This window comes from Prionailurus bengalensis, chromosome A2 (assembly GCF_016509475.1).
Source record: "Prionailurus bengalensis isolate Pbe53 chromosome A2, Fcat_Pben_1.1_paternal_pri, whole genome shotgun sequence".
Classification (NCBI taxonomy): Eukaryota; Metazoa; Chordata; class Mammalia; order Carnivora; family Felidae; genus Prionailurus; species Prionailurus bengalensis.
The window spans coordinates 96,656,826-96,682,580 of NC_057348.1; the positions used below are offsets into that span (position 1 = coordinate 96,656,826).

General features: G+C 38.8%; 1 protein-coding gene across 1 annotated transcript; it reads left to right on the forward strand.

Annotated features, from left to right (window-relative positions):
• Nucleotides 1-751: 751 nt before the first annotated feature.
• On the forward strand, nt 752-5,954 carry GNG11 (G protein subunit gamma 11). Its single transcript, XM_043588870.1, has 2 exons — nt 752-2,058; nt 5,531-5,954. Exons 1-2 carry the CDS (start codon nt 1,963-1,965, stop codon nt 5,654-5,656), a joined length of 222 nt encoding a protein of 73 aa, XP_043444805.1. The 5' UTR covers nt 752-1,962; the 3' UTR covers nt 5,657-5,954.
• Nucleotides 5,955-25,755: the final 19,801 nt, after the last annotated feature.

Sequence of the window (25,755 nt, forward strand, 5' to 3'; positions counted from 1 at the left end):
GCTAAAATAATTCGGCTTTTATGATTTGGACCAGAAAGAAATACATTAAGTTACTTAAGCAACTTATTTAATTTGGGTGCTGAGTTTATTTAATTTGGGTCACGTTAACTACTTTCACTAACTTGTTTAAGTTATTTTTAACCAACGTTTTAAATCTGAGCAATGGGGAATCAGAAAATACAAATTGCTTTTGGAGACAGATGTTAGTTTTTTGTCTTGGCTCACAGCTTACTAACAGGGGAAAACTTTGGCAGCTGATTTGACTTCTTTGAGCCTGGGAGATCCTGGAATGTGTGGTATTTCAAATATAGAAAAACTCCTAAACAGTTTGCTTTGTGAAAGTGATTTATCAGATGTAGATACATACATACAATTAGAAACAAAACATACCTTGGCTCATCCACCTCTCCCCTTCCCCGTCATATATTGTATAAATTAGAAAGCCAAAATCCAGAAAAAATAAATAAATAAAGGACTTTTCCAGCGCTAGCCAGGGACAGAGCTGGGACTAGACCCAGAGTAATCACCAAGTGGTTTGTTGTCCTTCTTGTTCCAAGATATTCATTGAAGATAAGTGGGTGGAACATAGAAATTGTGAGCAAACAAAACCTCTGCTCACAAGACAGGGAGTGACAATGGGTGTCTCAGGTCAAGTGCCCTGAAAAACTCAGTTCATGCCACCACTCTTGAATCTGGCTCTGTAGGCAGGAGGTAATATCTCCAAAAAGAGAAATATCTGACTGCTTGGGAAGGTTTCCTACCCTTAATGCTTTATTTTTCTTCTAGTCTGTTGACCATCATTAAGAAGGCTTTAGTTTATAGTCAAGGGAAACCTTACATTGCAGGTAAGCATTTGTCATAGCAGACACTTTTCCTGGCAGCAAGATGAATACTGCTTTGCAGATAGTGGAGAAACCAGTACTTAGTGAATCTGCTGCCTATGTCCAGAAAGGTGCTGGAGCCAGGAATTCAAGACCCATGGTGTCAACAGTCACCCAATCCTTGGTTGATAGGGAGTGGAGAAATACTTTCTGGTAAGAACTTTAAGACTGCTGCTTCTGTCTTCTCTAGTATCATCCGTGTGTCCACTAAATCATTACAAAACATTCCGCTAAAGAAAGAACAAAAACTCTGCTGTGGAGGATGCAGACGATTGCCAGAAAATGGTCCTGCAAGTTGTAAACAATATTCACATCCCAATGACTCCTTGATCCCCCAATATGTAAATATGTATCAGGCATGCAACCCACTGGGTCCATCAATAGACGTGGTGGGTGTTTCTGAGATTACAGGTCAGTTTCACTTTCCTCTTGGGCCTTTTCTTAAGAGTTCACATTTCCCACAGTACACATGTAGATTAACTGGGGAAAAGGAACATGCTGTATATTTTTGAAACTCTTGGAGAGGTGAAGGGTCGTTATTTCCTGCAGGGTAGTGTCCTCCTTTTCTTGCTTCACAAACAAAACCCGGATGTGACTTGGAAACGGAAAACAAAACAAAACAAAACAAAAAAGGAACAAAAAGTAAAACTTTACAGTTGTTTCTCCAGGAAAGTGGGTTAGTGCAGCCCCAACCCTCGGGCGGCAGCCCTGGCCGGTCCCGCGCGGGCGTGGCCGATTCGGGAGCCGGCAGAGGGCCAGCATCCGGCCCGGAGATCTCGCAGCACCGAGCTTCTCAGGCTCCCTCCCAACTCTACCGTCCCCGGGCTCGCAGGGCCCGGCCACCCGGGGTCGTGGGAGCCCTAGAGAGATCCTAGGGCGCTGGGCAGGGCCAGCACGTGGAGAAGACCCGGGGACAGCTGAGCTCTCAGGGCTCTGGGGGCCACCTCGGGGAGGCGGTCCCGTCCTGAGCCGGAGGGCGGGGTGCGAGGGCACCACAGTTACTTGGGGACGCGCCCTGGTTCGCCGCACTTCCAGCCACTCCACTTCCAGAGCAGTCCTCGGCCCCAGCTCTGGGCTGAAAATGCCGGCCCTTCACATCGAAGATTTGCCAGAAAAGGAAAAGCTGAAGATGGAAGTTGAGCAACTGCGCAAAGAAGTGAAATTGCAGAGGCAACAGGTAAATTGTCCCAGAATATTATTCCCTTCTCTGAAATGAACCAAGGGTGGTTTTGCCTGGTTTGTTACAGTAAAACAGTACAGCTTTTTTGTTCTTTGGTTTCTCACTCCTCCCCGCCCCCCCACCAGCGTCTCTTGAAGTGGGGCTTTGGTTGTACCTGGCAACTGCCACTTGATGTGGGGAAATCACAAGAGGGAAAGGAGAGCGCAAGGATCCCATGAGTTAATTCAAAGCCAACTGTCACAGCATCTGAGCTAGAATGGGGGACCATGGACAAAACAATTCTGCCCGCTGTTAGACGGTTTTAAAAACTCAAATTATAGGAAGAAGGCAGATGGCTATTTCATTCCTTGATCTTTTTCATTAAGGGAAAGACTGGTATTTAAAGGTGTTTTTGTTTTATCACTATTTAATTCATCACAATTTAGGTAATTTGAATTACATAGTTTTGAATTTCAGGAGGCCTCTCCAGAGGTATGCAATGAACAGTTCACTGGGGCTTGGAAACAAAACCTTACAATTCCTATTTTTATTTGTTTGTAACTCTCATCCCTTTATATTTCCACTTTGTTTTAGAAGTACGCACAATGAACAAATACAGCATTTTTACACTTATATATAAGTAAGTAATAATACATATACTGATGTGCATTTGAAAACTCTTTTTAGTGATCATGATTAAAAATCTTAGAGACCACTAAAGTGGATTACAAATTCAGTGAGAACATATGCCTCGGTGTTCAGAAGCCTCCACTGAAATTTGTTGGGGATTTTGTAAATTTTACTTCAATTTCTTACTGGTATTATGAGCATGCATTTCTTCCTTTTTTCCTCAATCAGGCAACCTGTAGTCCGGGAATAGGTTTTAGGATAAATATTTTTTAAAGGAAATGCTCTAATCCTTTCTCCCCAGCAAAAAATAAAAATAAAAATAAAAATAAATTAATTTCATTTTTCTATGGTTTAATACTAGAAAAAATTAAGGAAAAAATGGAAATTAAGCAGGTATGGTAAATATGCTCACTTGCTTTCCTGCTCTACTTATAGTAAATCTATTCATGACACAGTCCTGTTACTCAGGATGATCATTTTGAGTGATAATTGGAAGATGCAGGTGTTTTTGAGTTTTACTCTTTGTGCATTTCTTTTTTCAAATTTAACCTTTCACCTCCAAATCCCTATGCTTCCTAGATTTTGGAGTTCAAAGTTATTTCTATCCTTGTTCAAAGTTTTTGTAGCTTTAAAAATACTGCTGTGTTTAAAGGAAAAAAACAAAGTTATAAGACCCAAACAATAGGGTAATTTCTTGAAACTTTAAGGGACCCATTTTGTGGATGGCACAGTGCAGTATGTGTTGGCCGCTTAGATTTTTTTCACACATTGCTTCGTGAAGTAAAGCATTGTACAAAGTTGTAATATCCTAGTAACAGAGTGTGCAGAACTTACAGGAGAAAAAGAGACAAATGTCTTCTAGGTATTTTAAGCTTCAAATTAGAAATCGGGCAGGAGCCTGGGTGCAGCTGACTGTGTGGAAATTAAAGGTATCATTCATTACCCTGTTCCTCCCTGGCAGCTCCCCACCTCCACTCTTGAGGACACACCCTGCTGGATCTGTTTTCCAACTCCAAGTGTATGCCGAGGGCGAAGAAAACATGAGGGATAGCCTTAGGGGATACAAGGAGAGGTGTCTAAATCCTAATAATAATACTCAAACATATGTTATCAGACACTTTGAATTATAGAGTATTAGTGCTATACAAACATTATGGTTCTTAGAGATCCTTCTGTGCTTTCATTTTTAAGGATAAAAAACTGAATCCCAAGGAGGCTAACCACCTTCTTATTTAAGACCTCGGAGATAATAATAGAGCACTTACTGAAACACATGTGTTCTGATGCCCAGTTCATTATTCTGTCAGTAAATTGTTCATGTCTGAGCTGTGTGCTCTGCTCAGGCCAAGGACACAAAATTCACAGGCTGAATTCTGGCTCCAGCTAATTGTTCAAACCTATCTTCTTGATCGTGGAAGGAAATGCTCAGAGGAGTAATTATTCACTTTCAGAGGCTGCAGACCTCTTCGGAAACTTAATGAAGAAGCCTCTGTAAGAAAGACACAATTTGGGGGAACTCTAATCTTATCCACAAATAGCTCTGGGGAGACAGACCCCAGGTTATGGATACTTGTATCTGTACTTCTGACAATTCACATAAAATGCATGCACTATAAATGTCAACAACAAATAAAAGCAATTGTCACCTGAGAGGGTGGCACTTGAATAGATGGTTATTTCTCCACATTTTAAGTCATATAACTACATCAGCTGGTTTTAATTTTTTAGAACAGTGGTCTTTACACTGTGTGCAAAGAATCTTTGGGGTATGGGAGTAAGATATTACAATTTCTACTTTTGGTTAGATTTTAAGCCTCATCATTTGACAGTTTCCAGTTTATGTTTTATAATTATGCATTATGTATTAACACAGTAGCATCTGTGCTTATTTATAAGTAAATAATTACATATTATTTATAATTATATGCATTTGGGGATAATTATGCAAACGTGTTTTAGTGATTACCATTGAAACAATTTGAAGATTGCTAATCTAGATTATAAACTTAATGGGAACAGTTTCTTAGGGTTAAGAAGTCTATATTAGAATTTGCTAGAGCTTCTGTAATTTTTACTTCCAATTTCTTACTCATAATGCAGACCTTCACTAAGACACTAGTCCTTCTTTTCCTTGCCTTTTTATTCCTTTTTCTTTTTTAAACTCATTCATGCAACCTATTTCTAAAGGATAGAGTTTCTGAGGAAAGTATTCAATCCTTTCTCCTTTGTAGGAAAAGTTTCAACTAATTACATAAACACAAGAGTCTCAAATAAGCCTAATAAACCTCAGATAAATCTGTTGCTATGATCATTGCCCTCCAGCAGTGGGAAGGGATTCTGAACAGAGACACAAATGGTATGAATAGGCAACCTCAACCTTCCCAGCATCAGGCCTTCTCCAGTGTTTCCATCATTTTTTAAAATTGCAGAACATGGCACACGCCCATAATAAGTGAGAATTTTGGCAGGATGCAGCCCAAAACATTTGGGGATTATCTATTACTGCACCTGTTCATTAGCATGGGAAATTGAAAACGGGGTATGTTTCAGTTCTTAAAATATTATGGATACACCATAATTGTATTTTAGCAGTGGCAGGAAGTCATATGAGGCACAATGGATAGAAATTGCTGGGGATGATCTGTTTAATACAGTGACTTTCAAACTTTTTGGCCCTCACCATAGTAAGAAAGGTATTTTAGATTGTGTCATTCATATGTAGCATATGTATTACACATGCTTTGTGCTAATATTTTCGTATTATTTCATTTTTTAAAGTGCTGGCTGTACTCAATTAAATTAATTTCACTAAAGTGTAGATGATCTTGACCTAATTCATTCTTTTTTTTTTCTTCTTAAGGTGTCTAAATGTTCTGAAGAAATAAAGAACTATATTGAAGAACGTTCTGGAGAGGATCCTCTTGTGAAAGGAATTCCAGAAGACAAGAATCCTTTTAAAGAGAAAGGCAGCTGTATTATTTCATAAATAACTGGAGAGAAATTTCATCCTGAGTAGAAGAACTAGCTTGTTTTGGTTTTCTGAAATAAAACCAAAATTCTTTTCAAAGAAAGAAAAACAAAATTTAAAGACTTTCTTAAACACTTCTATTGATATGATTATGTATAAAAACTGTTTCTCATCTTTGCTAACTACACACCCTTTTCAAGAGGGCAGAGAGTATCAAACATACAATTATGGAAATAAGGACATTACTTGTGCGTGACTCACCTCTTTTCAGTGTATTGCTTGATGCCTTAAATAAAGTTTTCTTATCTCTGGAAAATGCCTGTTGGTGATTTAAAAAGTGTTTTAGTTTTCTTTGTTTTGTTTTTGTGTTTGTTTTTTGCATTTACTTTTATGTTTTTCCCCTTAACCTATCACGTGCTTGGGACATGTATCAAAAGTTTAGATGATTTGATCAGGTCTCCAATCCAGCTCTCTCTACTTCAAATCTCGGTTGGTTTACAGTGCTGAATTCTGACTTCTGGGATGTTTTTTACCTAACTGTAACTCTTAGGAGTGAGTAGAATTCCTAACATTGACAGGAGCTGGAGTCTCTGAGTCAGGAGCCACTTTAGTGCTTCCCAGGTTTATCATCAGGCAGATCTTGTTCAAAGTGTTGCTGCAATAGTGGCCTTGGGAAAGGGCCAGGTTTGGGGTGCTGGAGAAATACCCAGAAGGTCAGCACTGGTATGTCCCTCCTCGGGGAGCTGCATCTCCCACAAGATCTGCAGGTCCTGGGTATGGCGACACTCCAGCTCTGTGGCATTGGCATGGACACTTGGCTCTGCACCTACTCTAACCAGCCTTTTCCAGCAAGCCCAGGCCAACCATACCACCTTTTCTTCTCCTCCAAAGGGACCCGTTAGTCTTTTTCCCTTTCTAAAACTAGCTTTGACTTCTCATCAATCTGTAGGCATTCTTCACATAGTTTGACCATTCAGCCTTTGTCAGTGATAGGTGTTGCAAATAACCTTCTCTGGCCCATGGCTTAACATTTCATGGAAGGATGGTAGCTGCTATAGTTTTAACCCCTGGGTGCAATGCACCAAGGTACATGACCCACTCAAGTACTTTATGAAGGTACCCGTAGCACTGACCTCAAAGAAAGGGACCTTTCTTCTTTGAGCATTTCCCCCCACCTCCATTCTGTTGAATGGAAATTGCTCAAGGTTTCGGCCAAAAGAAAGACCAGCAAAACCCTTACAGGTTAGTTCCATTCAAATGGGCTTAGTTATTACCTTGCCTTGCAATTTTAAATGTGACACCAGAAGCCCAGGTTTCTCCTTGACTAGGTTTTTTTCTCTTGCCTAGACCCATACCTTATCAAACCAGAGAGGCATTTGTGACCTCTAGCAGCTTCCTAAAGCATAGCAACCTCCTTGCTCTAAAATTACTTTTTTTTCCCTCTCTGAGAGGGAACAGGATGCTCCAGGCTTTTGAAAGAGCAGGTTACAGCAAACCAAGAGCAGGGACTATTTCCTTCAGTTTCCTTCTGTTTTCCAAGTGTTGACACCATTTGGGATTACTGAGAACCCAGGGATAATTTTAGCCCAAAGCATGATCTACTCCAAGATGAGATTTAAGAACAGTAAAGGCATAATTTTTCCAACAGCCAAAGAACAATTAGTATTGGAATGTCATTTCACATTTAAAGTGGCCTGAGATTTTAATGGTTTGGGGCTTAGGAAGTCTGACTTTAATGAGCCATTCATTTCTCTCAAGTCATGGGGTTTTCTTGTGTTGCATGAGGAAACAAGCATCTATTCTTGTTCTTGGTCAGATCAGATCGCCTGCTTCCTTCATGGAGGGTCAGATCAACACATTCATCCTGTAACTTCTTGAGAGTTGTGCATTAGAAGGCTATCCATTTATGTACACCTCCAAGTCCTAGCCTTGAATTTTCATGTACTATCAGCCAGATGACAGCTTAGCCCACTTTTGGTTTTTCCTTAATAAATCTCCAATCTTATAGATGTTTCCACTAAACCTAATTCTGTTTTTTTCTTACTGTTTCATCATAGTAATTCAGCAAACATGTAGAAGTATAATAAAATCCTCTTGATTTTCAAGTGTTCAACTGCTAAAAACTTATTAGCTTGTATTAGGAAGAAAATGAAAAATATAGCAACTATATATTTGGGTTTATTATAAAAGTAACCTTTAGTGAGTGGGAATTTGTTAAGTAGAATTTAAATCATGGGTTCAATTTCTTCCAAGTATATAGTTGTGTTAATCATTTGGTATCTGATTAAATAGTGACTATGCTTTGTGTATTGAGACTCAGGTTCTATGAACTCATTAAATTAGCAAAATTGGTTTTCCTATTTCTAGGCAGAATCTACATTACAAGCTCACTAGTACATGATATTTTAAGATGGATTATTTTACATGTTGGATGCAAACTGGTGTCCCGATATTTTCTAAATTTGCATTTCCTTGATTTCCTGTATTTTTATAGTGTGATTTCACGTGCCTTTTGACCACCTTCACCCATTTCAATGACCCCAGCCCCCGCCTCTTACAACTACCTCTGTATCTATAAGCTTGGGTGTTGTTGTTGTTTTTAGTCCATAAAAAAGTAAGATTATATATAGTATTTGTCTTTCTCTGTCTGACTGACTTCACTTAGCATAATGCCCTCAAGGTCCATCCATGTTGTTGCAATGGCAAGATTTCCTTCTTTTGTTATAGCTGAATACTCCATTTTGTATAGATATTCCATCTAATTATAATACATTTTTATCCATTTGTCCATCAATGGACACTTAGATTGTTTCCATATCTTGGCTATTGTAAATAATGCTTCAATGCGCATGGGGGTAGAGACGTCTTTTCAAATTAGTGTTTCTTCAGATAAATAGCAGTGGAATTGTTGGATCATATGGTAGTTCTAGTTTCAGTTTTTTGAGTTTTTGAATTATTGTTTTTCGTAGTGGCTGCACCGATTTGCATTCCCACCAACAGTGCACAAGTGTTCCCTACTCCACATCCTCACCAGCACTTGTTATTTCTTGTCTTTCTGATGAAAGCCGTTTTCACAGGTACAAGGTGATATCTCGTTATAGTTTTCACTTGTATTTCCTTGATGGTTAGTGATGTTGAGCATCTTTTCATGTACCCATTTTTATCTGCTTTTATTTGTTTGAAGGAACATTTTAAGGTTATACAGGAAACCAATAGTAATTTTATAAAGTTTTGATTTTTGTACCCTGTAAATGTGTTATCTACTTTAAAAAGTAAAATTAATTTAAAAATAACAAATGGAAGCAAGTTTTATACTTACTATGTTTAGGATTTGGTGAGTAAGTATATTTTGATATTAATGTCCTATGAATCAGAAATAAGTTTGTATAGTTAACATGATCTAATAGTATATTTTGATCTATTCAGCTTATCCTGATAAGACAAAAATAATAATAATAATAATAATAATACTAGTTATTATAGTCTGTTATATTCATTATAAATGAGTCTTAGAAGGATGATAATCAATGAAAAATAAGCCCTTACTTGTAACAGTCTAGGAGAGCAGGGACTAATCAGAAGGTATTTCTCATTTAATAGGGAGGAGAGGGATGGTCATGGAAGGAAAGTGCTGTGGGATATCTCCTGTTAGAATGAACCCTGATACCCTGCTCTGTGTATCAGGCTGTCCTGACCAGGGAAGACCAGGGCATCATCAGCACCTTTTCCATCTGGGCTACATTCAGTCTGAGGAGATGAATCCACAGACCATAAAAAACCATCCACCGGCACTAGGAGAATGTAGAGACTCATTAATGTCATTTCTTCCTTTTCCTTTGAGTTCACACATAGATTAAGTGATGACCTCCTTTTTAAACCTGACATTAAAGAGTGCCTAACTTCATTGGACAGGAAAATAGGAAAGGGGGATTAAAACAGGTGGTTTATAAATTTCAGAAATTGACCTTAAAGTAATTGTGCAAAAATTACACTTAAAATGGAAGGAAAGATCTTTGTAAAACTAGCAGTCATGAAAAATAATTCACGTTGGCATATATAAAAATGTATGCATTTATCTATTAAAAACCCAAAATATTTGGAGCTCTATGTGCCAGGTATTGGTTTAGGCCCAAGGGATATAGTGGTGAATTAGACAAAGTCCTTAACATCATGGGATTTACAGAAATTATAATTAATCAGATATAGGCAGAAATTACAGAGTATATTATGATGTATAGGTTAGGATAACAGGAAAGTGTTTTTTTTCTACTTTTTACTGATGACGCTGATGATGACATAACGATGATGATAGCTTACACAAATGAAATGCTTAATATTTTTTGGACACTGGAGTAAGCCTTTTTACATAGATTATGTCTTTTGATCCTCACAAGTACCTTATATATAGGGAAAATGATTTACACAAAGTCATAGAGCTATTGTAACTGGTAACTGGCAACACAGACCGTGCCTTAAACAATATGCAGTACTGCCTCTCTTACACAAGCCAATATATATGAGAAGAACTATTCGCTCAGCCATTTTCTGAAGTGGTTTTTGGCACGTGTAGAGCCAGCTCCTATCACCTCAGAAATATTTAGCCCTGATGTATGACATAGCATTTTACAGTAGCTTATTTCAGTTGCTTTTACTGGTTGGCTGGTTGGTGGGTGGGCAGGTTGGTTGGTTTCCTGTAATCACAGCCTAACATAAAAATTTTAACCTGTACCAAGTGGGTGAATTTTGCTTTCTTAGTAAAAATCGTATCACACCCTAAATTTTTATAACAGTGATAAACTCAAATTATATACCAAATAACATTTGCTCATTTGCTGATTAATGTAATCTCTCAGGTTAGTACTGGAATCTATCTGATAGAGGCTATAAAAATTATGGAAGAGTATCTAGAAGAAAGAAATCAGACTCTGTAAGGACTTACTTTCAGTAAGGACCAAAATTATTGAATCACAGCCCTAGAGAATTGCGTACAGGTACTGAAGAATATTTTCTTTTTTTTTTTTTTAATTTTTTTTAATGTTTATTTATTTTTGAGACAGAGAGAGACAGAGCATGAATGGGGGAGGGTCAGAGGGAGAGGGAGACACAGAATTTGAAACAGGCTCCAGGCTCTGAGCTGTCAGCACAGAGCCCGACACGGGGCTCGAACTCACTGACCGCGAGATCATGACCTGAGCTGAAGTCGGACGTTTAACCAACTGAGCCACCCAGGCATCCCGGTGAAGAATATTTTCTAAGAAGTGATCAAATTCATTCTCTGAAAAAACTTGGATGTTTTCTTTAATAAAGTTAGCTACAGGCTTTAGCTTATGTCATCTCATCCTCTTCTTCCTGCCAGCCTGAGACACCATGTTAATGACCCAGTTAACCAGAGTTGGTTTGGGAATTGTTAGGCTGGATTCTCTATGCTATGAGTAGAGCTGTTTGAATCCATAAAAGGTTCTCATGTTTTCATATTGATCAGCATTTATCAGTAAATATCTTCAAATCCCATGTGGAAGCATTCAGATGAACTATAAATATGTAAAAAAAATATTTATTCTGCAGAAGTAGTGTATTCATTCAAGCTTTTATAGCTCTGTTTGGTGTAGCATACGGAAGGAGAGAAAGGGAGTTGGTCTTGGCTTATTGAGTGTTTTGAAATAGTATTGAAACCTGTATGTGTCCCAATCTAAAAGTGAAAAATGAAGAGGAGAGGAGAGAAACATTTAAACATACATTAAATACTTTGAAAACATAGTCTAAAAATGACAGTAAATATTAACATAGGTCACTGATTACTTAAGAACAGTTCAAAGGCCGTTGGTGGTAAATGTTTCATCTTTATAACTGAATTTATGCGTTAGCAAGGAACACCACAACATGGATGTGGGTGCTCTTTAACTGAATACTGAGACTTGCCTTTTTTTCTTTTTTTGTTTTAATTCATCTTTCAAAGATCACAAGCAATTGGGGTTTCAGCTGAGTCTTATTTACATACGTTAATATAAAAGATATAAGGTAGAATAAATTAATATTTATTAACGTTTGGATTTTTCAATTGGGACAGTGAATAATTTAGACATTTAAAAATAGTTTGTTTTAATTTGATTCAACAAATGGGTTAAGGGCCTATAAACATGACACTCTTGGACAAGTTCAGCCAATATTTTTTCTGCATTCTAGGAATTGGCAGTCGAAACAAGTGGTAGTGACATTTATCAAGTCCAATTAATTAAATCAATTTATGTACAAAGTGTAAGTGGATTAAGTGAGAAAAAAGGGATAATAAGTGAATGATTACAGTAAGACTAGGACATTTTCTACCTTTTGGGGGGAACATTTCATGGATGAGGCACAATACCTTAAATGAAGGAAAATAATTTGTAAAGTATTAAACTAAGAGAAATTTCACTTATTGAGTGTAATTTAGCAGATTAAAAGCATTTGTCAAATGTATAAATCAAAAGCAGAAGGAATCTATAGTTAATTGGACATACTATCTTCGGTAAAAAAGAAAAAAAAGTCTTTGAAATGCTTTTTCCGTTATTGTGGGTAATAGATTACCCAAATTCAATGCCTGAAAACAATATATTAACGGGGTGCCTGGGTAGTTCAGTCAGTTGAATGTCTGACTCTTGATTTTGGCTCAGGTCATGATGCCAGGGTTGTGGGATCGAGTGCCTCATCAGGCCTGCTTGAGATTCTATCTCTCCCTCTGTCCCTATCCCCTATTCATGCTCTCTCAAAATAAAATAAAATAAAATAAAATAAAATAAAATAAAATAAAATAAATAAAATGTAAATAAATAATAAAATAAATAATAAATGAGACAATATATTTATTATTGCTTATGAGTCTATCAGTCAGTTTATAAGGGCCTTGTTCTCTTGATCACAGCTAGCTTGATTCATCTGTAGTCACCCAACGGATGAGCTGAGAGCTAACTGGTTAGCTGGGAGTTGGCTAGGGCAAAGTTGGTGACTGGGTTATATGCCTTTCATCCTTTAACAGACTTTCCTGGACTTGCTCTCATAGCGTGGCAGAGTTCTGAGAAAAGTGGAAGTATAAAAGGTATCTTAAGGCCTAGAAAAAGAACTAGCACACCATCACTTCCCTGCATTCAGTGAAGGAAGACACAAGGCCAAACCAGAATCAAAGGGAAGAAAAATTGAAGCTCCCTCTTGAGTGTAAGAGCTGCAAAATCATATGGCAAAGGGTGTAGATACAAGGAAGGGTAGAAAGTTAGGGGCAGTTTACAATCTATCCAACACATTGAGTGAGGATCTTGGCCTTGACCTGGGGCAACAGGAAGCCAAAAGGAATAACCTAGGGATCCATGGGAAAAGACACTTTGTTAGAATAAAAGCTAGAAGGTTCCGATGATAAGGCAAAACGTGGGATAGTCATGGCACACACTTAGTAATTCAAAAAATTAGGAAGGGGTGGATTAGAAATCTATTGTGAGAGGAGAAGTAGCAAAATGAATTTGAGTGTCAGTAACTTGACAAATCCTCATAGCTACTGTGGCAAATCCAAACTTCATGAGAAAATGAGCAGCCTCTTGAAAATTAATTTAACTAACTCAGTTTATAAAAACAACAATTTCTAGGAAGTGGAAGACTGAGGTTCTGATTATGCCCTTTTCATCTTATGTTACAGAATAGAAAAGCCTCCTGCAATCTGATGACCTCTTCATGCAGAAGGACTCATTTTCAATGGAGCCAACCTCTGAGAAGTCACAAGATTTATTCCCAGCAACTGACCAGCCAGTCTGGTTGAGGGTAAGGGCTATTATAACCCAATCCTGCCAATATTTCAGAAACTAAAAATATCATGCCACTCCTTGCTCATCCTCTGGCAGCCTGCGTTTCTTTCTAGTCTTTTCCTAATATTCTATCTTAGATGGCTGTGATCAGAGAGAAATCCAGAGAATTCGGTTTGCTGTTTAATTTACAGTCACCTCCCAGATTTGCACTTGTTTTAATTCTTCTGAACATTCTGCTTGAATCTGGACTTTAGAGGGTTCTACTGATACTTCTTTGGGTATTTGTCTGTGTTGGAATTTTTTTCTTGGCATAAGACTTCTCTTACTAAAGTTGAACTCCTTCTCTTTAATCCTGACCAGTGTTTCTGAGGCTTCTGATTCCTTTTATTATGCCTAAAGTTTCTCACATAATTCCTCATACTTTGTTGTAGTTGAAAGAGTGCGATTTATCTGGAAGGGAAAGAGTTTGCAAATACTTTTTTTTTTACTTTTTTTTTTCAACATGTATTTATTTTTGGGACAGAGAGAGACAGAGCATGAACGGGGGAGGGGTAGAGAGAGAGGGAGACACAGAATCTGAAACAGGCTCCCGGCTCTGAGCCATCAGCCCAGAGCCTCACGCGGGGCTCGAACTCACGGGCCGCGAGATCGTGACCTGGCTGAAGTCGGACGCTTAACCGACTGCGCCACCCAGGCGCCCCTGCAAATACTTTTTGATTAGTGAGTAACACAATCACAAGTTTGAGGGCACACAAATCATGAGCTTACAGTCTTCGTGCATCCATTGCGTTGGTAGCTAACTCTGAAAATACGTGATAATTTTATCCTATTTAGAAGGACATTTTCAAAGCAATGGTTAGAGACTTTCCTTCACAAAATTTACTTGACAGCCTGTACTCTAAACTTTGTGTCATTATCATGTATTTGTATAAACTAAAAACTGGATGCAAGGTTATGTATTTGTCACATATTAAAAGGGCCATAAGGCAATAGTATAAATGCCTTTTCCTGAGGTCATAAGTCATATTGGTACACTAGATGGAAGGTTGTCAACCTTTTTCTTTTATGGGCCGCATGGTAACTATACTAGCCTTTACAAGCTATACTATCTCTGTGGCAACTGCTCCAATATGGAAGCAGCCACACACAATAAAGTAGATAACCAAAAGAGTGTGGCTATGTTTCAATAAAACTATTTTTATGCAAATAAGCAGTGGCTGGATTTGGCCCACAGGACTCTGCTCTAGATCAGTGTTTCATGTCATGATCAATTTAGTGGAATGTTACCAATAATTTAATAAAAAATAAAGTAAAATAAAATAAAACAAATAACATACCAGCCTACATTCTATATTGTGAAAGGGTAAGTATTTATCTTTTGAAACATATGTGTTCAGGTCGACATGCAAAAATTCATTTCTTTTTGTAGGTTCCAGTTGATAAAAGTTTGAAAACTGTTAGTCTAGGTTGTTAGAGCTGAAAGTTCAGTTTTTGATAGTATATAGTAAAGACTTTAACCTTGACCAAATTGAGGCGTGGGTTTCCCCTACCTCTCATGTCCTCCCTCCCCCCACCCCCCAGGTGATCTCTAAGCCCTTTGAATGTCCTAGCCGATAGGAGTGTCTTTGTTTACTTGGGGACTTTGGACCTTGCCAGGAAATATAATAATGTGACTTATAGTGAGTCTTGGAGTCTTGTGGTATCAGCTTGATCTCTAAGGAGGCTGGAGACTCAGACCAAGCATGTGGATAGTTGACTGTGGGGCCCCAGTAAAAACTCTGGATACCAAGGCTTTGGTGAGTTTCCCTGCTGGGCAATATCCTGTGCATATTGTTGCACATTGTTTCTGAGAGAGAAAGGTGTTGTCCATGATTCCGTTGGGAGAGGGCAACTGGAAACTCCATCTTTGGAACTTTCCTGGATTCTGCTCCATGCATCACCTCCCTTGGCTGATTTTAATTTGACTCTTTCAGCTGTGATGAACTGCAGCTATGAATATAACAGCTCTCAATGAGTTCTGTCAGTCCTTCTAGCAAATTACTGACTCTAAGAGTTGTCTGGGGTACCCCTGAACTTGTAATTGGTATCAGAAATGAAGGGGGTCCTGAGGACTATGTCCTTCTAGTTTACAAGCTGTGGAAGCCATAGGTCAGTGAAATTTATAAGTGTTGTGCTGCAAATTAGTGCAGCAAAACCACAATGAAAGTATCCGGTCTGTAGTCTCCTTATTCAGAGGCTTCTTCCTATTTGTGTGCCTATCCCTGATATTTGTTGACATTTATTGAGTTTATCTGACTTTGTGCCAGGGGACTTGTTCACATTAACCTGTTTTATCCTCACGAGGACCCTATAAGATTTGTACTAGTGATGCAGGCCTGCCAGGTCCAAAGACCCAGAGGGGATCTCGCAGGACAAGCCAAGAGGGTCCTTGGCTTCATGCAGGATAGAAATCAAACATGAGCAGTGACGAAGTGGGAGCAGAGTTTATTGAAATTTATTGAAAAGAGAGAGCAGGTACAGGGTGTCTGAGAGACTCAGAAAGGAAAGGAGAGAGTGTCTCATCTTTGCTTGGGGATCAAGGGTATATGTCTGCATCACACACATCTTCTGTATTCCCCTTAGTACCTGGCACAGTCAACCCTTAATAAACAGAGGGTGAAAATGAATGAGGATAAAAGATAGAAGGTATTGGGTTAGAATCTCGTGTATCAGGCACTGTATAATTCCTGTTGGTATAATTTATAATGCACTGAAATCTAGGGGCTCGTGGGTGGCTTGGTCAGTTAAGCTTCTGACTTCAGATCAGGTCATGATCTCATGATTTGTGGGTTCAAGCCCCACATCAGCCCCACATGAGTACAAAGACTACTTCAGATCCTCTGTCCCACTCTCTCTCTGCCCCTCCTCTACTCATTCTGTCTCTCTCTCAAAAATAAATAAACATAATTTAAAAAATCATAATGCACTGGAATCTAAAGTCAAAAAGACTATTCTAACCATCTAATTAATAATTTGGGCCACTTAAAGAATCTAGAAGAAATCTCCCTTTTGAAATTTATTTCCTCCATTTGAAATATATTTAATTGAATTTCTTTTTCCAGTCCTGATTTCAGGGCATGGATGAGGAGATTCACCCATTTACTCACCAGTGGGAGGAAGAAAGATGTTTTCCTGCTCCTCATGTAGTTGATTTTCTAGGAAAAGCTAGATTCTTGGGATGAATAGGCCAACAAGTAATAAATAAGTGTACCACTAATAGTGACTTCCATTTGTATGGTCTTTTGATATGTTTCGTGCATCATCACATTATTTCATTTGATCCTGAGAGGTACACAGTGTAAGAATTAAACCTGGCGGGATATTGTGATTTATGAATAAATATATATTTGGTCTTCCTCCTGTTTCACAGAGCTCTTAACCCTTCAAATGTCCTGTGTGATGAGAGCAACAAAGGTGTCTATTGCTATGTTAATGAGGTGACTTTTAGAAAACACCTAAGGATGGGACTGGTTGCCAGGAGAACCAGCCAGGTGATCAGAGGGTTGGAACTTTTAGTCCTACCCCCTGCCCTCAGGAGAGGGGAGAAGGGAGGGGCCAGAGGTTGGATCAATTGCCAAAAGCCAATGATTCAATAGTGCCTATATAATGAAACCTTCGTAAAAAAAAAAAAAAAAAAAAAAAAAATTAAAAGGACAGGGTTTGGAGAGCTTCTAGATTGGGTGTCTAAGTGGAGATTTAGGGAATGGGAGAGAACATGGAAGCTGTATGTATCTCTTCCACCTGGCTGTACCTGAGTTGTATCCTTTTATAATAAGCCAGTTATCTATTAAGTAATGCTTCTCTGAATTCTGTGAGCCTCTGTAGCAGATTAGTCAAACCCAAGGAGGAGGACATAGGAACCTCTAATTTATAGCCAGTCAGAAGTATGGGTAACAATCTGGACTTGTAGCTAGTGCCTGAAGTGGGAGGGGGCCAGTCTTATAGCACTGAACCCTTAACCTGTGGCATCTGATGATGTCTTAGGTAGACAGTGTCAGAATTGAGTTGAATTCCAACACTCCCAGATGATGTCCAAGAATTGCTTGGTGTTGTGTGGGAAACACCCCACACTCCCCTCCAACACTGAAATTGGTAGTCTCAGAACACCTAAAGACCCTATGATTTATTTTCATCCTAGAGATGACAAAATTAAGCCCCAGAGGTCAAGGGGTTTCCAAAGGTTATACATCTAAATCAGGACTTTGACTTTCCTTTGTTTAAATAAATATCCTCAGTTGATGAGCTATTTCTTCAAACATACTTTTTCTTAAACCAAAAGCTCTTAACCTGTAGTATGCATGAATATATGTGAAATGAGTTTCAGGAGTCAGCCTTCTGAAATTAATTTAATATATTGTGTATATATCCTCAACATATCTCCTTACTGATGGTAAGTCAGTCTTATTTTATTTTATTTTATTTTATTTTATTTTATTTTATTTTATTTTATTTTATTTTATTTTATTTTTTTAGTCTATTTTAATCTCAAAAGTGTTAATAAAAAAAACAAAAACTAAAACAGGATCCTTCCTTATGAAGGAGATTGCCTATATAACCCACATGAAAGAGGTTGTGTGGACCCTTTAGTTGAGAACAGATACTGTCTCACTATATTGAGAACTTCCAGGAGACTTGGAACACAAGCCCTGTGTACCCTCCTCTGTGCCCCATCTACCTCCCATTCCATAGTCATCAGACTGACCCATGTTCCCAATTATCTCCTTCCATTAGCTTTTCCTATTATCGCAATTAGTCCAAGAGACTGCTCCTTCTTCTATTTGTTTCCCTTCATGACTTGGGGGCCTCCATTGCTATATCCTCACCCTAACCACCACCTCATGGCCTTCATCTATTGATGTTTGAAGTTCAGACTGCCTGATTTCACCATCCTCTCTTCTTGAATGCAGTTAGTTACCTACCATCCTTGCTTCTTCCTTGATCACATCAGAGAGTTTGACTCCATCCTTCTCCCTAATCTGTCAACTCCTAAAATGAGGTCCCTTTTAACACTTCAAACTTAGAGGTTCTCATTTCCTTAACCCAAGTGATTACAATACTAGTTTTGCACATCCCACTATTCCATTGTACTGCATTACTTTAACGTATTAAAATACTAATATTTTTGTTGGCATATCACCAATTTGAGATATTCATAATTTCTGTCTTGAGCTATGCCCAGAGAATATGAAAAATGTGAACAAAATGACAGTGAACTTTTTACTTTTTTGTGTGTGTAGTTGTTTTGATTTGTGTTTCTTTAATGATGAGAAATTTGCATGTCTTCTCCTTTCTGCTTTTTGGCAGTGAATTTTTCTAAGGTAAAACTAACCTGTGGTATAAGAAACCAAGATTGTGGTTGCTCTTAGGTGTATGTGTGACTGAAAGGTGATGGAAGGGAGTTTCTGGGATGCTGGTAGTGTTTTTGATGTTGGGTGAGTGAGGTCCTTAATCACACAGTTATGCTAATTTTGTGAAATATTTCTTTGTGCTACATTCTCTCATGATATATACGCTTTTCGCTACCACAGAAAATATTCTGAGCTCCCTTCTCCCCTTTGAAACTATCTAAAAGATAATGTTCTTATTTTAATTCTGATTTCCCAGGTTACCAATGCATTGTGAATCTTATGTTTTAATCATTTGTAGTTCTCCCAGAGCCAGTTTCTTCTGCACTTTCTGGGATCCATAACAGGATCTTGAAAATTGTGGGTGGAGGGGAGGGACAACAGGGAGATCAGGGGAGTGTGTGGCAGGGGGCTATGGGAGTAGAAGAGAGTAATGGAGGGTGGGGGGTCACCACCTCATGTAATTCCCAGGCCGTCACTGCAGGCTGATTACTGATGCACTTCACTCTCTTCCTCTTCTTATTCTAAGCCTGGTAAATTGTCAGGGGCCTGACCCCTGGTGCTCTTAGATGATTTATTTAAACCAGGATTTTTTTCATCAATCATCTGAGCCAGAAGGTCAAAGGCACCTCAGGCCTGGACCCTGACCCTCTTTCAGGGGAAGCAGCACCTCGGGCAGAATATAGAATATGATGACAACCACATCCTGCTTTATGATAAATCACCAGCTTAAATATCAAAATACCAGCATTGTCCTTGTGCTTCAGTATTGCAGCCACCACTTCGTTTCTATTATCTTCTGTTCCCCTTTACCTCTGCGAGCACTGGTGTCACTGAAAATTCTTTCACCTTCAATCCCAACCTTGTGAGTTTTCTAGGTCTTCATTCCTCCCTTTCCTTTATATAAATCTGGGTGCTTGTCCACATTCCCCTCTAATAGCCCCCCAAATTTCCCCAATTTTCTCCACATTCTGAGTCTCTTTGCTTCCATCCAGCCTGGCCTGGGGAGTCAGCCATTTTAACACCATACTTGGATCACTCTAATGTCAGGTAATTTCACACCATCCTTTAAAAGCTTGATAAAACTCACTCAGCTCTCCTGTGGCAAGTCTTGTGGGAAGCCAAGGCCCATGGATGTGAATTCCTGAGACTTACTTTCTCAAGGACACCTCTGGTTCTGAATTCTACCCCGCCTACCCCCCGCCCCTGCCCACTGGCATTTTATTTCCTGCTGCCATGCTGTTCTCTGAGTATTCTCTTTATTTCCCCACAACTCTTCTTACAAGGCATTTTTGTATGTAGCAAATACTATTCACTACTTAAAGTGAAGAGGAAGTTATAAGATAAAAAAGGAAACAACCTCAAGTTGAATGTCTGCTGTCTCTGGTACTGTCTTCCTGCTGTCCTTTCTCCAAGCGTTGCTATTCCGTCCTCCAACATATCTCCTCCACATCCTCGATTCACTGCTTTGTTTCACTTCCAAATTCCAGTTAATTTCTAATGAAGATCAGTCTCTCCACCATCATAGTCTGGAGTTTCTTCAGCTTCCAGGGTATTGACTAGGTATAGAGAAAACCTGACTAACCTTGGCTAGGCCCTTTGCTGCACTGGGATTCTTTTACTTGCTATTTGAATTCTCCACCGCATCAGTTACCAACTTTCTCTCTTTTCTTCAAGAGTCCAGCCTTGCTTCAGCCCGCCATCTTGCTGGCAGGTGCCCTACCCTCTTACTCAGTAGAAAATGTATCACATGTACACTCTTCCTACTTTTTCTCCTTCCTACAGGAGAATGGTCATCTTTCTTTATTGGTCCCTCTCTTTTCTGATAGGGAAGCAAGCATTTTCCTTTTTTTTTTTTTTTTTTAAACTAAGACTATCTTTTTGAGCTCTTAAATCCCTGGATCTCCTGGGATATAAGACCACAAGTTATGCTGTCTCCTTTATATTTTCTAATTCTCACCCTTGATTGGTTTCCTCTTTTCTGCCTAAAAATGTAACTTGCCCCAAATCAATGATAAAAACAACAATTGTAATACTAAAACAAAAAGAGAAACTTTCCCTCGTTCCTGCTTCCTGTGTGAGCAATACCCTCCATGCTGTCATTCAATTTCCACTGTTGAGAGCATTGCCTATATTGTTTCCCTCATTCCACCCCTTACTAACTTCTCATTCTTTGAAATCTTGCAATCCCACCTCCATTCTCACTACCCACTTTCTTCACATGACTCTCTGTCAAATCCAGTGCATTTAAGTTTTCCTTCACTCATGACCTTCTGTATCATGGGAAGCTGCTTTCTACTCAAAGCCCTTTCTTCCTTTGACTTCAAAACTTCATCCACCATGCTCCTCTGCCTGCTTCTGCCTCTTGGAGCTTCTCCATCCTGTATGATAACCACTCTTTCCAGCCTCTTATACACAAATATGCCATGACCTCTGCCCTTCACACTTTTCTCTTTATCCCTCTCCATGAAGAGTGTCCCCAGAAATCCTATAATATGCTTCTTCTTTCAGAAACCTCCCATAACCTTATTTTGCCTGCTTAATGATGTAGGTACAAACTACTCAGCCTGGCTTCAAGGTTCCACACCAAACATTTTTAATTGATTATGTCCTTCCATTGTTCTTCTGTGTATACCTATCCAGGGGACTGCTGGCTAATAGCTAAGCAAGCCTTAAGCTTTTCTGTATCCCAATTGTTGCAGATGCCATTTACGCAGTCTGAAAACCTGTCTTCCCTCCCCCCCTCACCCCTGTGCAGGTGGCTTCAGCATTAGAATGCAGGCTCAGCAAGGGCACTACAACTAGCTCTGGGTTATTCAGATAAGAAACTTGCTTGGCCATTAGCCTTTCTTAATATATTATTCTTAACATGTTAACTTTTTCTCTGTCTAATCTCTTTAGTAATTTTCCACTTTCAGGAGAGAAAAAATATAAATTCTATTTATGGAAGTGTTACATGATATTAGAAAGCAAGTCTATTCCTTTTTTGGATTAAGAATTCAAATATGACCCGTGCATCTTCTTTTATAAGGTAAAATAATAATATTAGAGGGATATTCCTCATATTCCTTTTTTGGATTAAGAATGCAAATATGACTCCTGCATTTTCTTTTGTATGAAAGGTAAAATAATAATACTAGAATGATGTTCCTCATTTTTGTTTTGTTTTATTTATTTTTCTAACTTTTTAAATTGTACATTTTGCTGGGTGCTAAAGCAGTGGACTCTTATTAGAGAGGCGCTGTGGGTGGTATATAGTTCACAATTATGTCAGTGAAAGCATGATCATACTGTTGACTGGCTTGGCTTAGACAGTAGGAAACATCTGGTAGTTTCCTGATATTTATCAAGACAGAGCTGTGTTTCCTTTAAAAACAGCTTCACATGAACAATGCACTACATAATAGCAGAGGAATTTTATAACACAAGTATAGAAACAAGGATGCAACTATTAAATATAGAAATTAGTTTCAACAACATTAATCAAAAAGTTAATTATACTCAAGAAATACATCAATATTTGTATCTTAGTAAAACATCTTTACTGAAATTATGGACCTTCTGATTTTTCTTTTCTAGAACTAATTTCTATATCCAGTTTAAATTAAGGCATTGAAGCAAATGAAGAGGACTACAGGCCCCCAACCACACCCTTCTTCCGAGGTCCACTGATGGACATTTGCATCTTTGATAGGGACTGACACTATAGAACATGTTTTACCATGGTGACCTCACCTACCCTGCCTCATCTGTAGAGACTTCTCTATGTATAGAGATGCTATTGCTCTCCACCCTCCCTGCCATTCTCTCTCTCTCTCTCTCTCTCTCTCTCTCTCTCTCTCTCTCTCTCTCTCTCCATCCTACTAAAAAGAGTACATTTTGGAAACTATTTCAATCTAGAACACTGTTTATTTTTATTGGAGGAAAAAAGCAGACAACCAATCCTGGATAGTGCTGCAAACTTTGGTCATACTTTTCGAAATGTAAAGTCCAAATGTGTTTCCGCACCAGTCCCACATGAACTTGGAAGGAAGGAGCAAACGTGAAATCTGAAAACAGCTTAGAGAAATGAGTGGGGTCTGACATTTCTGCTTGGACTCTGCACGTTTCAAAACTTGGGTTCCAAAGTCCAAATCTTTCAGCTAAGGAATCTTAAAGTAGGATGGCTTTGCCTGATATTTCCACTTTTAAAATGTTTTTTTTTAAGATTTATTTATTTTTGAGACACAGAGCATGAGCAGGGAAGGGTCAGAGACAGAAACAGAGACAGACAGACAGACAGACAGAATCTGAAGGAGGCTCCAGGCTCTGAGCTGTCAGCACAGAGCCTGATGCAGGGCTCAACCCCACAAACTGTGAGATCATGACCTGAGCTGAAGTTTAACACTTAACCAACTGAACCACCCAGGTGCCCCTGACATTTCCACTTTGATATAAGCCTGTGCTGAATATCTAAATGCTGTCTTGCTTCTGATCTGTATATCAGAAAATTGTGCTAAATAGATTATAGTTATGGTTCCAGAGTTAGCAAATACATCAACCCTCCATGCTTGGCCCAAAGTAGACATGGCTGATCAATCACAGGGTACCCTCCCACTGAGCTAGAACAGGCCTCATAGTCCTTTTCAATGGCATCGCCGGCCTGCTGATCAATTGGAGTTGACATGACAGATTAAACCTATTTGCTTTCTCAGGTTTAGACTTTTCTAAATATAACAGATACAACAATTATTTGGGCAAAACTTATCATTAATCACTTTTCAAAAGGAATGCTGGACAACTATCTTGGCAGCCCCTCTCTTCTATTTGGTACATAGCCATTTTAGGAGATGAATAACTGCGGACGACCCGATTCCTCCCTTATCTTCCTTTTCCAACAGTGCCTTAAAACTTTATCTCATCCATTTTGAATAGACTTCTGAGCACATCATTCTCAGGTCCTCACAACTGATCTATTTGCAGCAATGGTTGGAAGGACAAGGCGTCCTTCCTTTTTTCTGGAACTTATCTTTCCCTGTTTCTTACATTCCTTTTGTTTCTTCCACCCTCCAAACTGTTTTTCACTTCATTGTTTCTTTACTATATTATGTCTCCTCTCTCCAATAATTGTCTTTCCACACTGTATAAACGTGCTGTCAGATTTTCCTTAGCCTAAAATAGGCAAGAATATCAACTTTTCAGCAATTCTACTTCCTCCTTAAACTAACGGAACTTTTTTTTTCCTTTTAACCGCAACGTTTCTTCAAAGACTGAGCTGTTTTCATCAAACTCTTCTTAATCCTTTGCAAGGATTAAAAACACTCAGAACTTGCCAAGTGCTTTTCTCTCCCCCTCGGTGTCTCAGAACATTCTTGACATGCTTCCTTTCCTTCGCTTCTCTGGCCCTGCACAAATTAAATTTCTTCTTTGCTTATTCTTCCTCATTTCCTTCCTTAACATTTTATATGCCTTCTAAGGTCTTCTCCTCCACCTTCTTCTCTTTCCTTTTTCTACCTCTACCTTTGGAAAACTCAACTTAGAAAAGTCAACTATCACCTCTTTGAATGTGACTTTTAAATGAATATGAACACCCCAGGCTTCTTTCCTAGATGCTAGTTTCACATATTCAAATCCCCTTCTGAACATTAAAGAGTGAGTCTCTTTTTCCAATGACTTTCAACCTTCACAAGACTTTTTAGCCTGGATTTTCATCCGCTGCATATCCTGCACATCAAATTTAGTTGCCATCTTTCACGGTGTTTTCTGGCCCATTCTTTCTTCCAGTTCTCATTGCCATCTTGAATCAGGTCTTTATCCCCCCAAAAACAGAAAGTCTCAAATAGTTATATTCCAACTTTGTGTTCTAGTTTTTATTGTCTCTTTCCATAGAGCCACCTCGCATGAGGGCCTAAGGTTTGTCACCTTAAAGCACTGTTTTGATACCATTTATCCCTTGTTGAAACCCTTCATGGGATTGCTGTTATTTTTTGGGTGGGGCCTGGGTGCCTCTCTGCCTCCATGACCAGGTTCAACTTATTTGTAAAGCTTGTGCTCATTCAAGCAGGTTACTTCCTGATTCCAAAATTCACCTTGATCTTTTATTCTTATGAATTTTGCCCTTGTTTTGCCATTTTCAATATCTGGGATAATTTTCTCTACTGCTGTGCTCTGCCTTGTAAACGTCTACTCAACCTGTAACACCCAAATTAAACAACCCTGCAGGAGAGCTATGCCCAGGTCTAGGTGGGGTGCTGAGAAAAAAGAATAAGGAAGCAGTTGAGGGACATCTTAGGAGGTACACAAGATTTATGTCCCATAGAGACATGGACACTAATTAAAACCATGGAATTGCTTAGAGAAATAAGTAAAAGCAGAAGGGAGCCTGAGCCTGGCCTGGAGAACAGCCAAATATTACCTCCTGGGTAGAAGAGAAAGAGCATACAGGAAATAAAGAATTAGAAACAGTAAAATATGCACAGTGTTTTTGAGAAGTTTGTTGTAGTTGAAGCGGAATGAAGGATCAGGTAAATATTTTTATTTTTTCTTTAGGAGAGGCTTGAGAGAACTTAAAAGCGATTGAAAATATTCAGGTTTAAAGATAAAACTAGAAAATCTTGCAGAGAGCGAAAAAAGTATTTGATTGACTGAAGTTTCTAAGCAGGTGCGAGATGATAGGCTACAAATCACAGCTGGGAGATTTTGATTTTACAGGGAACAGGACCAAGTCCTCTCCTGCAAAAAAGAGAGAGAGTGCAAATGGATGAAGAGGGAAGGAATGTGTTGGGAAGAAATGACTGACTGATCGCATCTATTTTCCCTCTGAGATAGTAGGTGATGTCACATGCTGACACCAAGGAAGAAGTGGGAAGTGGCAGAGATGAAAGTTCCAGGAGAATAGAAAAAGTTTAAAAGAGTCACCCCTGAGTAAAGTGATGGCAGAGTAATATGAAAAAAAAAGTTATTGGAATGCCAACAAAGAATACAAGAA

Excerpts from the sequence above, each read along its gene's own strand:
- GNG11 (XM_043588870.1), top strand. The coding sequence starts at position 1,963 with ATGCCGGCCCTTCACATCGAAGATTTGCCAGAAAAGGAAAAGCTGAAG. Across the intron at positions 2,059-5,530 it reads TGAAATTGCAGAGGCAACAG|GTGTCTAAATGTTCTGAAGA; the intron begins GTAAATTGTCCC and ends TTTCTTCTTAAG.